The 14,474-nt window shown below is 42.0% G+C and overlaps 1 protein-coding gene across 1 annotated transcript in view; it reads left to right on the top strand.

The window, feature by feature from the left end:
• foxo6a (forkhead box O6 a) overlaps positions 1-3,554 on the top strand; it is a 26,385-nt gene extending 22,831 nt beyond the window's left edge. Inside the window, exon 2 of the mRNA XM_073847421.1 lies at positions 937-3,554. Coding sequence (XP_073703522.1) covers positions 937-2,364 — 1,428 coding nt within the window. The 3' untranslated portion in view covers positions 2,365-3,554. The remainder of the gene's footprint in view (positions 1-936) is intronic.
• The last annotated feature ends 10,920 nt before the right edge of the window (positions 3,555-14,474 follow it).

Raw genomic sequence — 14,474 nt, 5'->3', positions numbered from 1 at the left:
ATATATATATATATATATATATATATATATATATATAAACCGTTAAAAAGATTTGAAAGGGGTCATCGGATGCCCATTTTTCACAAGTTGATATGATTGTTTAGGGTCTTAATGAAAAGCCTATAACATACTTTGGTTAAAATTTCTCAATTGTAGTGTAAAACAACCTTTTTACCTTTTCAAAAACAGCACTGTTCACAGTGACCCATTTCGGTGCATGTCTCTCTAAATGGTAATAAGCTCTGCTCACCTCGCCCCTATCTTCAATGGGGTGATGAGCCATTCTCTGAGAGACTACAAACTTTAACTATAAACTATTTAGCCACAAAACTTGCTAACTAGCACAAGGAAAGGCGACTTGCAAAGATTCATAAAAAAAAAACTCTTATACTCTTCCTTAGGTGTAGCTGGATCACATATGATTCGTGTGAATATAGAAGCATTCAGGCAGATCGGAGGTGCATTCCCTTCAAAAATGAAAGTAATCCTCTGCGTCTTTAGTGGTTTAGATGTCGAAAGTAAATTATGACTGCTATGTTCAGTATTGCATCCAACAAAAATACACCTCAATCGCTCAGGAGCCATTCTTGTCTAACCCTGCTCCGGCGTAGAAACAATTGCAGACTGTGCTAAAACGGCCGTGTCAGTAAATAGTCATAAGAGGGGCCTGTGCAGAACTGAGAAAGTTTTCATTATTATTGGTGATTTAAAAAAACAGCACTGGTGGATTTTTATCATTAAAGGCTGGATGTGTACATACACTGCCAACACACATTCATGTTCATACTACATGTAAAAGAGAATATTGCATCTGATGCCCTCTTTAACATTGTACTGCACTTCATAGTACAGTTTGTGTGTATATATTAATGGGTTTTCTGTTGTAACTATATTCTTCTAAAACTCTTGCCTTTTTTCTGTCTTTTTTTCCTCTAGAATTCCATCCGCCACAATTTGTCCCTGCACACGCGTTTCATCCGTGTGCAGAATGAAGGAACTGGCAAGAGTTCCTGGTGGATGCTGAATCCTGATGGAGGGAAGCCAGGAAAATCCCCTCGTCGTAGAGCAGTCTCAATGGACAACGGCACCAAGCACTTGAAGGGCAAAGGACGAGGGAACCGTAAGAAAATGACTGTGAAAACTGAGCAAGAAGCAGAGACATTGTTGGGGTTCTGTGGCTCTCCAGAGCACTGCAGTCCCACTAGGAAATCTGGAATAGCTGGAGTGGTGGTTAAGGAGGAGTTTGAGACATGGGCAGATCTCCATTCACTTGGCAGCTCTTCAGCTTCAACTCTTAGTGGTCATCTATCACCTATACTTGCTGAGGGGGAATTGGGGGAACATGAAGCGGAGAGGATATCATGTTCGGCATCTCCACACCTGTACCCTAGTCCCTCAAGTGCTCACTCACCTGCATCCCACTGTCCTGCAGATCTCAGATCAGCGATTAGTTACCAGCAGCACCAATCCCCATGTCATAAACAGCCTCCGTACCACTACACCAGTGACATGAAGGGCCAGGGCTCCAGCTGTGAAACAGTTTATGCCCAGCCAGATGTCAGCATGCTTCAGCATCATTCCTCCATGCAGACTATTGAGGAGAACTCCAGTAGTATGCAGGCCTACAAGGGCACAAGCACTCTCCAGAGCTTGCTGACCATAGGACCCCAGTTTCTTGTCAAGGACATGATACTTGGAAAAGAGAATAGGGTCCATTCAATGATGGTTGCTCAAGGCAATTGTGCAGGATCTAGAGATCTGCATCACAGTGAGAATAATGACGCTTCCTCCAAACCGTTTCATGGCCACAACATCATTCAAAGCTTAAGCCAGGACCATCGGCCTGCATCAATCCACTCTCAGCCCAGTGATGGACACATGCAGTCATACATACATAAAGCCTCTTACCTATATAGTCCTCTAGTCAACACACATCTTCCAGCATCCACCACGCTTCTCCCAAACTGTGCAGGCATGCAGGATATATCACAGGACACCTGCCACCTTGCTACAGCGCCATTCCCACAACGCCATCCCCATATTTACACAGATCCACATCAGCACAGTATGGCATATGGACTGTACCGCCAACCTCAGGGGACGGGGACGGGGACAGGTTACAACAACTACCACCACCCCCATCATCTCTACCCACATGAGCGGCTGCCGCCAGACCTGGATATGGATGTATTCTACAGCAGTCTGGACTGTGACATGGAGTCTATACTCTTACATGACATTATGGACTCAGCAGAAGAGATTGATTTCAATTTTGATTCCTCACTTGCACAAGGAATGGGCATGGGATTTGGATTTACAGGCACGCAGCAGAGCCACAGCAAACAGAGCTGGGTGCCTGGATGAATGCTACAGAATCATCAAAGCATCTTTTCTTAAGACATAACTACCTACATGCCAGCCAGCAGTGGGGTCCCAACACTCCACCGCAAATCAGGGTGAATACACTGTGCTGACACTGAAATCAAATCAAGATAGAAATCTCTCTTTTGAAAGCCGACTTTGAATTTATGTTGTCTGTTTATTACTGCTTGTATGTCCATGTTCTATGCTGTGTCCATGTATTGAAAACTGCTCTGTTTCTTAGAGTTTCTCTTTGTTCCATTTGCTGTTAGTGAAGGTCCTTTAGTCTCACTGACTGAACCATGATGACAATCTAAGCTAAGTTACCCAACATTTTGTTTCTTAGTCAAAACTACTCTTGTGCACTTTACCCACATCAAAGTAATTCATAATAATTCAAATAATTTATAACTTCGTCCTCAGAAAGGAAGATGCATGGAACTCAAGGGTAGCAAAAACCTGGAAAAAAATTGTTTCGCTGATCTGAGGGATTACGTACCAACTTTAGTAAACAGTTCCTCATGGGTTCTACATACTGGGGTTTAAGTGATTACTCATTCTCTGTCCCAAACTTGTTTCTTGTCCTCTTGAATAAAACAGATGGAAAATCAGTGGGGTCTGCCACTATGTCTATGGTCAGTTTTATGTAACTCCATATTCCCATGTCTAAACATCATTCTTTATTCAGGTGTTGTGGCAGCAGGACATTTTTAATACATTTACTTTTTACTTTTTAATTTGATTTTTGTTATCTGTTGGCCAGTTTACCTCCTTTTGACTTTAACCCACAAGCATAGACCATATCCTGTTGACTCTTTATAACTGTAGTGCTGCTTAAATAGCTCACTGCATTACAAAATTATAACTCGTCTGAGGTTCTTAAATTACTGGAAAGCTGTTACAGACAAATGCTAAATAAATAACAGCAGTCTATGAAACTGATGTATCAGAGAGACTCTTTCTGGTTCTTTGTGTCTGTGTCCTGATACTTTATGTTGCTTTCTGTGTTTGAAATAGAATCATTGTTTTGTCACTGTATTCTGACTCTTATTTTGTACAAACAATATATTAAAAATATTGTATTATAGTTTTTAAGACTTTAAAAGATGTTTACTGATTTCATTGCTTATTTCTTTTTTAAGAGAATGTTTTCATTTGTTGACCGTTAAATAAATGAGAAGATAATGCTGTCATATGGTTGAATGAGTTTGGTCTTTACTTTGCAATAATACATCAGGGCTTTAAGATGCTCACATATGTTTATGTGTTTGCCAGTATGTGTGATACATTAGGGTATGTGAAACTCATATGTACCACATTAACTGCATGTGTAGAGGATTGTAGACATATGATTAGGAAATGATCTAGTGTTACTATAAATAGATTAATTTTATATGATTACTATGAAATGGATAAAATAGAATGTGATGTGAAAGGGAATAGATGAGGCAGTTTATATATGTGTATGTGTGAGTGTGTGTGCAAGAGAGAAAAAGAGAGATGCTGCTGATGGGGGTGGGGTGGTGAGCATCTAATAAGGCTTGTTATCTCCTCTGAAGCTGGAGTTTGGTCACAGCTGTCATACTCCCGTCTGAGGAAGTCACAGAGGGAGTGTGTCTCTCAGTACAGCCATATTGTCTTCTCACTAGGGAACTTCATTCCCTCCCTTTTTGCCTGAGACTCGTGCTTTTAATTGACTCAATGCTGTCAGTTCTGCACTAGCAAGGAGAGGAAGACTCAGATATGTAGGAAAATGGGACATGCTGAGAGACAGATATGAATGAAGCTACTGTTTATTTATCCTATTAGCTTACTTATTGAGGCAACATCCAAACCTTTTACATGATTTTACAGTATGCTAACACATCTGCAGTGCACAACTTATAATATAAAGGAGAATGCCGTTAGGTCAAACCTTTAGGCTTAAAGGCATAGTTCACCCAAAAATGAAAATTTGATGTTTATCTGCTTACCCCCAGACCATCCAAGATGTAGGTGACATTTCTTCAGTAGAACACAAATGAAGATTTTTAACTCAAACCATTGCAGTCTGTCAGTCATATAATGGCAGTCAATGGATACCAAATCCGCATACATCACATTTGCGTGATTACGAAATATGAGGTAAGCATTTGTGGTTAAGCATACAAATTTGTATTTTTCTTTTAAAAATACTGATCGTTTTGCTAGAGAAGACATTATTCCTTGGCTGGGATTGTTTAGAGCCCTTTGAAGCTGCAGTGAAACGGCAGTTTGGACCTTTTAAGTCAACTATATGGAGAAAAATCCTGGAATATTTCCTTTAAAAACCTTAATTTCTTGTTAACTGAAGAAAGTAAGACATCAAAGTCTTGGGTGAGGTGGGAGTGAGTAAATTATCAGGAAATTTTCATTTAGGAAGTCAACTTCTACTTCAATCACTGACTGTGTGTTATTTTCTAAATGACTGTCTTTCTATTTCGAGTTTTCCCTTTCATTACACATTAAAGAGCTCCTATTATGTTAGTTTAAAGGTTGTTAATATTGTTTCATGAGTCTCCTAAAACGGGTTTACATGTATGCAAGGTTAAAAAAAGATTTAATTTGACCTAATTTCTAAATGATTCATAAACGACTCGTGCGAAGCAGTTTGAAGAATCAGTCTCTCTAAACCCCTCCTTTCCGTGAGCCCTCACTGCTGTGATTGGTCAGACGGTGCAGTCCTTTATGATTGGTCTACCGCGGCGCGTACAGCGCATGTCGGAAATGAAAAGCCCATTGCCATAACTGAATGAAAGCCATGGAGACTTGTCAATACATAGAAAAGATGGTATTGATAGTACCTTACCAATTCGAGCCGGAGTCTGATGATGAAATGGTTTAAGTGGCTAATCGACAAGAAACTGACACTGACAACTGAACCTATGATGCTGTCTACACTGGATGCAGCGCAACACGACAAATCCCTAAACTGCTGCTGTGTTCTATTTATGACGTGCTCACACAAGTTAAAATGATTTGCAATGGTCGCTTTGTTGCATCCAGTGTAGATGGACTTTAGCTGTTGCGGCACGAAAACTGTCACGTCCGATGTAGACACGGTGTGATTCGCAAGCACGACTGAAGAATACTTCAACTAGTTAGCACGGACTGCCGTGGAAAGTGCTCACAATTTGTTTATGTAAGCGAACCGGGCACACCTCTATGTTGTAAACTTCAACATTATATAAGGCATTACACCTTGTAAAGTTGTGCGCCATCCTTTATCATTACTCCAACTAATAAGTAACACAGTCAAGCTGCATCAGTCGATACATTTTTAGACAACAGTGGGCCCACAGTTGAACAACATAACTACAGAAGTGTGAGTTAGCCGCTTAGCAAGACACCTGCAGCAAGACACAACATAACATACACTACGTATTTTGAATGATTGCTAGAAAATACAATAATCAATTATTAATCATACTTACAGATTCAGAGGAGCAAGCCTCTAATAAACCATCCATCTTTTAAAGGGGTCATTGGATGCAAAACCAACTTTTAGATGTTGTTTGAACATTAATGTGTGTTGGTAGTTTGTGTACACAACCACCCTGCGATAATAAAATCCATCCAGCTGTATTTTTTTAATCTTTTAAAGTAATATCCCCTTTTTAAAATCAGATCATTTTCAGCTTCTTGTCGTTGTGACGAAATACAGTTGATTGACATGAGCATCTTACCTGAGACCTGCCCTCACCAAGCTGAAACAGTCCGAATACACCGCCATTGTGTCGACTCAGGTGCAGAGGAAGACTCTAATTGGGCGATTGAGGTGTTCTGTTGTTGGATGTAATACTGAACACAGTGGTCGTCATTTACTGAAGATGCAGAGGAAAATGTTACTTTCACTTTTAAAAGAAAAGTGCAAGACCGGTCTGCATATGCCTTTGTGTTCGTGCGAATCATTCCTGATGCAGCTTCACCCACAGCAGAAGTGAATATAAAGATTTTTTTATGCGTCTTTGTGAATGGCCTTTCTTAATAATGTGCTTGTTGGCAAGTTTCGCCGCTAAACACGCTAAACGCAGCTAAAGTAAACATTATATGTCTCTTAGTCCCAGAGAGGGGCGGGGCAAGAAGAGCTAGGTGGTATTTAAAGGGGCCATGTCTTAAAATGAGCTGAGTTTTTGCAGAGCTGATTTTGACAAGGTAAAAGGCTGTTTTTTTACACTACTATTGAGAATTTTTAACCAAAGTATATTAGGGACTTTTCATTAAGACCCTAAAGAATCATATGAACTTGTGGAAAATGGGCATCCGATGACCCCTTTAAGAGCAAGCTTTTGGTGAATCCCACGTTGCACTCCCTGAGTTTGTAAAAGCAGTAGTCAGTAAAATGACGGGAACACAACACAAAATTGGATTCCTGATGACTTGTTTTAACAAAAGTGAGCCGACTCCTTTTTTTGATAGACAATGACTTTATTTATCATGCACTTTCGGTTTCACAACTTTGCAGGTATGACAATTTTATGTCATTTTTGAAAAAGCATAATAGGAGCTCTTTAAAATTTAGGGGGGGGGGAGTATATGCAAAACATTCAGTTTTCAATTCATGAAAAATTTTATTTTGGAAAGAACTACTCGAGTCATTGCATCAAGCTTCAGAAAAAAGTGCTCAGTGAAACCGACACTGCTTCTAAGAAATGATATCATAGCCTTTGTTATGTTGCTGGCCAGATGCCAGCAGATTAATTGGAAGTCACAGTTTGCCTGACTAAAAATTCTTTCAATTTATTAGCGTGGACTAGAAAAAAGTTAATGCTGACTTTAAGATGGATCAGATGCCTAGGTGTGCCTCTCTTCTTTCTCTTTTCTCTCCTTTAGCCCTATTTACGTAACATACTGTTTTATTGTGGTAATGGTAATATCATGGTAATGACGTTGTTACGTTTGGGTGCTGGTTTGACTAGACTGGAGACTGAACTCAAATAAACAGTTTTTAATAAAGATCTTCAGCGGGAGTAACTGGAATATCCACACACACACTTGTACAACATGAAATGATCGACAAAGGACTGAAAACTGAGACAGACTTATAAAGACCAACTAATCAAGAGACACAGGTGATACAGATAATGAATGAACAAGGACTAAACCAAATGATTACAAACAGACGGGGGAAGACAGAGGGAGAAACCAAATCAGAATAGTGCAAACACAAAGGCAAAAGACATGAAACATAAGGAGACATGTAACATTACCTCCCCCTCCCGGTAGGCGCGTCTCGCGCCGTGACGGAAACACCGGGGAGGGAGGGCGGGCGCCCTGGAGGCCGACACGGAACCAGGATAGTCTAGGCGGGGAGAGCCTCCAGGGCGGATTAGGGATACAGGGCAGGTCAGGTGGCCATGGTGGGTCAGGAGGCCATGGCCGGACAGGCAGTTCAGGTGGCCATGGTGGGTCAGGAGGCCATGGCCGGACAGGCAGTTCAGGTGGCCATGGTGGGTCAGGCGGCCACGGCCGGTATAACAGTTTATCAGGCCATGGCGGATCAGGCGGCCACGGCCGGACAGACAGTTCAAGTAGCCATGGCGGGTCAGGGGGCCATGGCTGGACAAACAGTTCATAATGCCATGGCGGGTCGGGAAGCCATGGCCGTGCAGACAGTTCAATGAGCCATGGCTGGGCAGTCCCCGTGGCCCTGGCGTCAGTCCTCGGCCAGACCACGTGGACTCGGGGTATGTAGCCCCCCCCAAAATTTTCTTTGGGAAATTCAGCAGTTCATTGGGAGGATACTCTGGAAGGCTGGGTTGGACCAGCGGAGGCTTTGGAAGGCTGAGTGTAACCAGCGGGGGCTCTGGAAGACTGGGTGTAGCCAGCGAAGGCTCTGGACCGCTGGACTGGACCAGCGAAGGCTCTGGAAGGCTGGACTGGACCGGCGGAGGCTCTGGAAGGCTGGCCGTAACCAGCGGAGGCTCTGGAAGGCAGGACGGGACCTGCAGGGTTTCAGGAGAGAGGATTGGGGCCGTGAACTCCATAGGCAGAGGCATATTCATAATGTCCATTCCATCCTTTTCGGCCGGGAACTCAGAAACGTCGACCATCTTGGCCGGGAAATCAGGAACGTCGACCATCTTGGTCGGGAAATCAGGAACGGCGGCCATCTTGGCCGCGAAATCAGGAACTGTGGCCATCTCGGCCGGGAAATCAGGAACTGTGGCCTCTTCGGACGGGGATTCAGGATCAAAGGCCATCTCGGCCGGGAACTCAGGAACATCGGCCATCTCGGCCGGGAAATCAGGAAATGTGGCCTCTTCGGACGGGGATTCAGGATCAAAGGCCATCTCGGCCGGGAACTCAGGAACATCGGCCATCTCGGCCTGGAAATCAGGAACAGTGGCCATCTTGGCCGGGAAATCTGGAACAAAGGCCATCTCGGCCTGGAAATCAGGAACAGCGGCCATCTTGGCCGAGAAATCTGGAACAAAGGCCATCTCGGCCTGGAAATCAGGAACAGCGGCCATCTCAGCCGGGGATTCAGGAACGGAGGCCATCTTGCGTGCAGATTTGGGCGATGCAGCCATTTTGTGTGCAGACTCGGGCATTGTAGCCATCTTGCGTGCAGATTTGGGCGTTGCAGCCATTTTGCGTGCAGATTCGGGCATTGCAGCCATCTTGCGTGCAGATTTGGGCGTTGCAGCCATTTTGCGTGCAGATTCGGGCATTGCAGCCATCTTGCGTGCAGACTTGGGTATTGCAGCCATCTCGGCCTGGAAATCAGGAACGCTGGCCATCTCCGGGAAATCTCGAACTGTGGCCATCTCGGCCGGGAGATCAGGAACTGTGGCCAGCGGTATTGGGCTGAGGAAGGCTATGGAGCTCTGGAGGATCGCTGGGTGTTCAGGGTGAGGCAGGCGGTCTGAACTGTTGGATCAGTATGCAGAGGCTCTTGGCATTGGGTGAGCTGGTGCGATGGGATGTGTTTCTGAGGGGGTTGGACGTTGGATCGGACTGTCATTCTTTATTAGTTCTATCTCAAAATTGGAGCAGTTAAAATAGAGAATGGTATTGACCAATTCGACAAACGGGACATCATAACCAGAGAGATCGCAACGAATAGTTTCTTCGTCCAACCCCAACAGAAACACAAAGCCGAAGGAAGCGTCTGACCAGCTCACCTGATGGTAAAGCTCAAGGAAATCCTCTACATACCGCTCCAACTCCCGACCGCTCTGCCTCAAGCTCCACAGCCGTTCCTCAGCACTACGGTTTTGGTCGATCATTCTGTTACTTTTGGGTGCTGGTTTGACGAGACTGGAGACTGAACTCAAATAATAAACAGTTTTTAATAAAGATCTTCAGCGGGAGTAACTGGAATATCCACACACACTTGTACAACATGAAATGATCGACAAAGGACTGAAAACTGAGACAGACTTATAAAGACCAACTAATCAAGAGACACAGGTGATACAGATAATGAATGAACAAGGACTAAACCAAATGATTACAAACAGACGGGGGAAGACAGAGGGAGAAACCAAATCAGAATAGTGCAAACACAAAGGCAAAAGACATGAAACATAAGGAGACATGTAACAGACGTAATGGTACTGAATGAGTACAATAATTATATGCAATAATTATACAGTTGGTCATTTTTGGTACTTTTTGGTTTGTCACATGGTTCACATTCTTTTTTTCAGCCCCTCATTATTTATTCTGCCATGGTTCATGGTTCATTTTTTATTCCTCCAGGCTCCTTAATCACCTTTGAGTGTTTACAATCATCGCTGGTAGATTAGAAGAGAAGCCTTTGAATGACTGATTCTGATTAAAAGAAGAAAATAAGCAGTAAATATATCTCTTGCGAATACTGAGCAGTTCTACAACACTGTCTGCTGTAATTGGTGTCCAGTGACATGAAAGTAATATTTTATTTCAGCATCATTTTTAGACAAATTTTATGGCAGCATCACATGTATCCTTCAAAGAAGAAGTCAGAATCCATTGTGACAAGCTCAGTGAACAAATAAAGTAGTACCATTTTGTGAGTTCCTGCAGAGCGTTCTAAATCAGTCACTTATAAGATTTCTTGAAGACATCTAGCTATGTTGGCCGTAAGCAGCAAGACAGTTTTCTAAGATTTGGAACAGAGCCCATCTTAGTCTGTAAGGATCCAGCTGTGGTGTGAAGGCATCTATGACAGAGTCCTTAAGCAATGTTAACACACTTTATTCACATCTCCCTACCCTAGAGAACACACATACATACAGAGCACTTTCACCATTTTCTGCCACACACACCAGCCCAACTGTCACTTCCATTGCTGAGGCTCTCAAAAATTCACAAGGTGTGACTGTGCTCCCCTGCAGTAAGTGGCCTGAGCTGAAAGCTTCGGTCTAGACTGAGGCGATAGACGTCTCATTAGACTCCTTCACCACACAGCTGCCTGTGCACATTGTTCCCACAGCTACACAGGAGAAAGAAGGTATTTTATGAAGTGATAGTTGGGGGCTGGGTAGAGTCAGATGACGATAGTTGAGACAATAGATATAACAGACTTGGACCTGCAAGAGTTGAACACTGTTTAACTTATTATTAGAGTAAGATTTTTGGCAAAGTGTCTTCTATTTCAGCTTATTCTGACCAAGAACTACTTAGATGGAAAGTAGGGGGATGGCCAAAATGAAGCTGTAAGCAGTGGTGTTTCTTACAGCTGATAATTACCAAATGTGCTGGAAAACTCAGGTGTAATAATTGACATGGAAGAAAAAAAAGTACTGCCCAATATCTAAAATCTACTAGTACATTTTACTAGGAATGCACCGAAATGAAAGTTCTTGGCTGAAGCTGAACAAAATTACACACTGGGCCAAAGGCCGATTCCCGAACACGGTTGTTTTGTGTTTTTTCCCCATGTATTTTGCCAATTTTTTTCACCATTGCATAAATTAAATAGCCAATATTTGCTTTTTACAGTTTTGTCTTGCTTTTCGAAGAAAAAATCATTTACAAAACAACAATTTAAAATTATTTAACACTGGACATTTTTAACATTCTAGTAGACATTATAGCCTACCAACAAAGCAAAATGAACAAGTTAGTTAAAATAATATTCTTTGGCCATTTTTAAGACCCCCTTCTTGAATCAGGCATGTGTTTTTAATGTACAAATAAATGCAGCCTTGTTGAGCAAAGGAGAATGTTATAATACATTAACAGAGCTGTTGTAATGATTATTTTTGTGTTACAGTAAAATTACAATACTAACATTTATGAATGTTGACTTTTAATTTGGTGGAAACCCAAAAGAAGACCTTAGTACTACTTTTTGCTGACAGCAGCAGATTTATGAATGATTCTCATCGCGCAGACTTCCCTTGACCTTTGGACTTTGAACCCTGGCTAACGAGCTTGTGCAGCACTGTCAGAATAAATACAATTTGTGCGTGTATTAGACAACATAACATTCTGTAGTTTATTTACTAATGGTTTAAGGCAATTTCGCGATTTCAGTCATCATACAGTAACCAACGACAACCACCTTGTAATGATTTTTGCGTCTTTCTCTGACAGTTTTAAATGCTTCCACACTGCTGACATGTTTGCTGCATTAGTGCGCACCTTTATTTGATCAGGTCACGCCATTGTTCAATATAATTTATTCAGCCTTTTCGCGTATTCGGCTGAACACTGGAAGAGTTTTTTTTTCTATTTTCGGCCGAATAACTTTGGTTGCCAAACATTCGGTGCATCCCTAAATGTTACGCTTAACATTACCACAAATGTAAAATAACCTGCGATCCTAGAGAAGGAGAGAGATACAAAAAATCTTCTATTTTTTAACAGAGTATTTTGTTAGCAGCTGCAGAATGTAAATGTGATCTGTAGTTGTAAAAGCTTAAAAAAGAAAGAAAGACTGAATATTTTGAGGGAGGTAAAGCTTTTGCTGATGGCACTGAAGTTTTGCCTTCTATGCCAATTAGGTGCTTTTAATACCTATTTAATGTCTGTTGAAGTACTGATAACAGAGGTTTCCTCTTCAAAAGCCCAAACCCACCTAGAATCGTGTTACCACTGTAGAGCGCAGAATGAATGGATTGATCATGCTAGCCGTGAGGTGAAGGATACCACACCAACACAACAGTTACACAACGATTAGGTTGGAATATTCTCTGAAGCTGGAAGTTTTTTTTCTGTCAACAGGCTTGCATTTTGTGGGAGTACTAAGCACTCATTGTGTCATTAAATCTAACAATATAATGTCCTTAAACGTTCTTAAATGATTTGAATGTACAATTTATTTTGGTTGTAGGAGGAGAATAAAAAACCTTGAGAGAATCCAGGCTAGACCGCTGGGGCCAAACGGGCAAACAAAAAGATTTAAATGACTTTTACTTTTACTACTTTTAAGGACCAAATAGTGATTGTTAGATGACTGGGTCAGAGCTTCTCCAATCATCAAGTATTGTTAGGTGTTGCCGTAGACCAGTCAGAGTGACCATAATGATCCTATGTGAAGAGGGATTTTTACTACCTTCTAGCAGTAAAAATTTAATTCAGTACGTTATGAACAAAAAACTCCAAACCCTATGGCAGCTGTCAAAGAAGAATCTGCTCCAGGTCCAGGAATGTCAAATCCAATTGTTTGATACTCAGCTCTGTGAGATTACACTGGATGAGACAATGCTTCTATTGCTTTTACAGTGTGGGAGTTTGATTATATGGTAAGATAAATGGATTGGGTTTGGGCATCTCAGATACCATCTCACTTACTCACTCACCTCAAACCATAAAGGCGGTCCCCGAATTGTTGGCAATGGTGGTTGTAGAGTGGAAGAGCTTAAACCGGAGGTGAATGTCAAAGCCAATCCAACACCCTAGTCCCTTGTGGTGATCACCTCTCCCCATCCTAACTTCACAGAGGTAGCCCAGTGACAGAAGGAGTTTGCAGATATTGTCTTTCCCCTCCCTGGTTTCACAAATCTAATAGAGCACCACATAAAGACACTCTCTAACCCACACCCAAGAGTAATGATCCATAGTAAATGCTATTTGCTGGAAACAAATAGTGCAGTGACTGGGGCCAACCTACTAATTTTCGTGAAGCTTGTTACAGTTCTGTGTGGACTGTCAAAAAAAATGTCAATTTGATGTATACTCAGGACAGTAGCCCCTCACTGCAGAACATAAGATCCAGGTGGTGGGGGGCTGAATCCACATCTAGGGGGTAGAGATGGGTGGATTCAGGGATCATAGGTGGAGACGGGTAGGTTTAGGTATATGTAAGGTGGGAGGAGATCTGTATCCAGCCTCCCCCCCTGGATCTTGTGTTCTGCAGTGAGGACCATTTCCTTCAGGAGTACAACTTGCTCAATCAGTTATGCATGATTAGCTTTTATTTAACACTGAATATTAATTAGGGATATTGTCAGATTCCTTTAACACCAAAAACCCATTTAAAAAAAGACTTCACCACAGTATTTGATTTAGATGAATTCATACTTCACACTTCCATTCAGTTTGGGGGTTTTCACTAGGCTAAGAACTGCACTGTGTGGTTTGTCATTGTTACATTCTTCTGACCTCTCTCCTTTTTTGAGAGTTGGGAGATGTCTTGTTTCAATGTGGTCAGAGAGGAGGAGCATCCAGTTTGTTACATCATCCATAAGCTCTCAATGAGAGAGACTAAGTACAACAGTATAAAAAAAACTGAATGTTTAGAAATGGGCAGTCTTCAGAATTACCTCCTAGGATGGACCTTCACCCTCTGTTTGGACCTGCTCCAGTGACTCTACTGAATGAAAGATGCCAATATGCAGATCACACATTGGTATCTACCTCTTCATGTTTAGGGTGGCCGATAGGCAGGTGCGGACATAACAGAAGTTGGAGGTGGGCATGGCTGAGTAAATAATTGATTTGCATCAATTGAAAGTTTGATCCATTACCCACAGGCAGATTTAGCCTGCAGACACCATGACTGTGTCCAATGATGATTGTACTATTCATTGTTGGAGATATGTCTGTCCACCATTTGTTCAATGAATTATATAATAACCTAAAACCTTATAGCATCTGTGTATATTGTGGTTTATACACGGAACATGCACTTACGTTGTGCTAAAATGCAATTGCAATTA

Source organism: Garra rufa, chromosome 9, assembly GCF_049309525.1.
Source record: "Garra rufa chromosome 9, GarRuf1.0, whole genome shotgun sequence".
In the NCBI taxonomy this organism is placed as follows: domain Eukaryota; kingdom Metazoa; phylum Chordata; class Actinopteri; order Cypriniformes; family Cyprinidae; genus Garra; species Garra rufa.
This window is presented reverse-complemented; position numbering and strand designations above follow the sequence as displayed.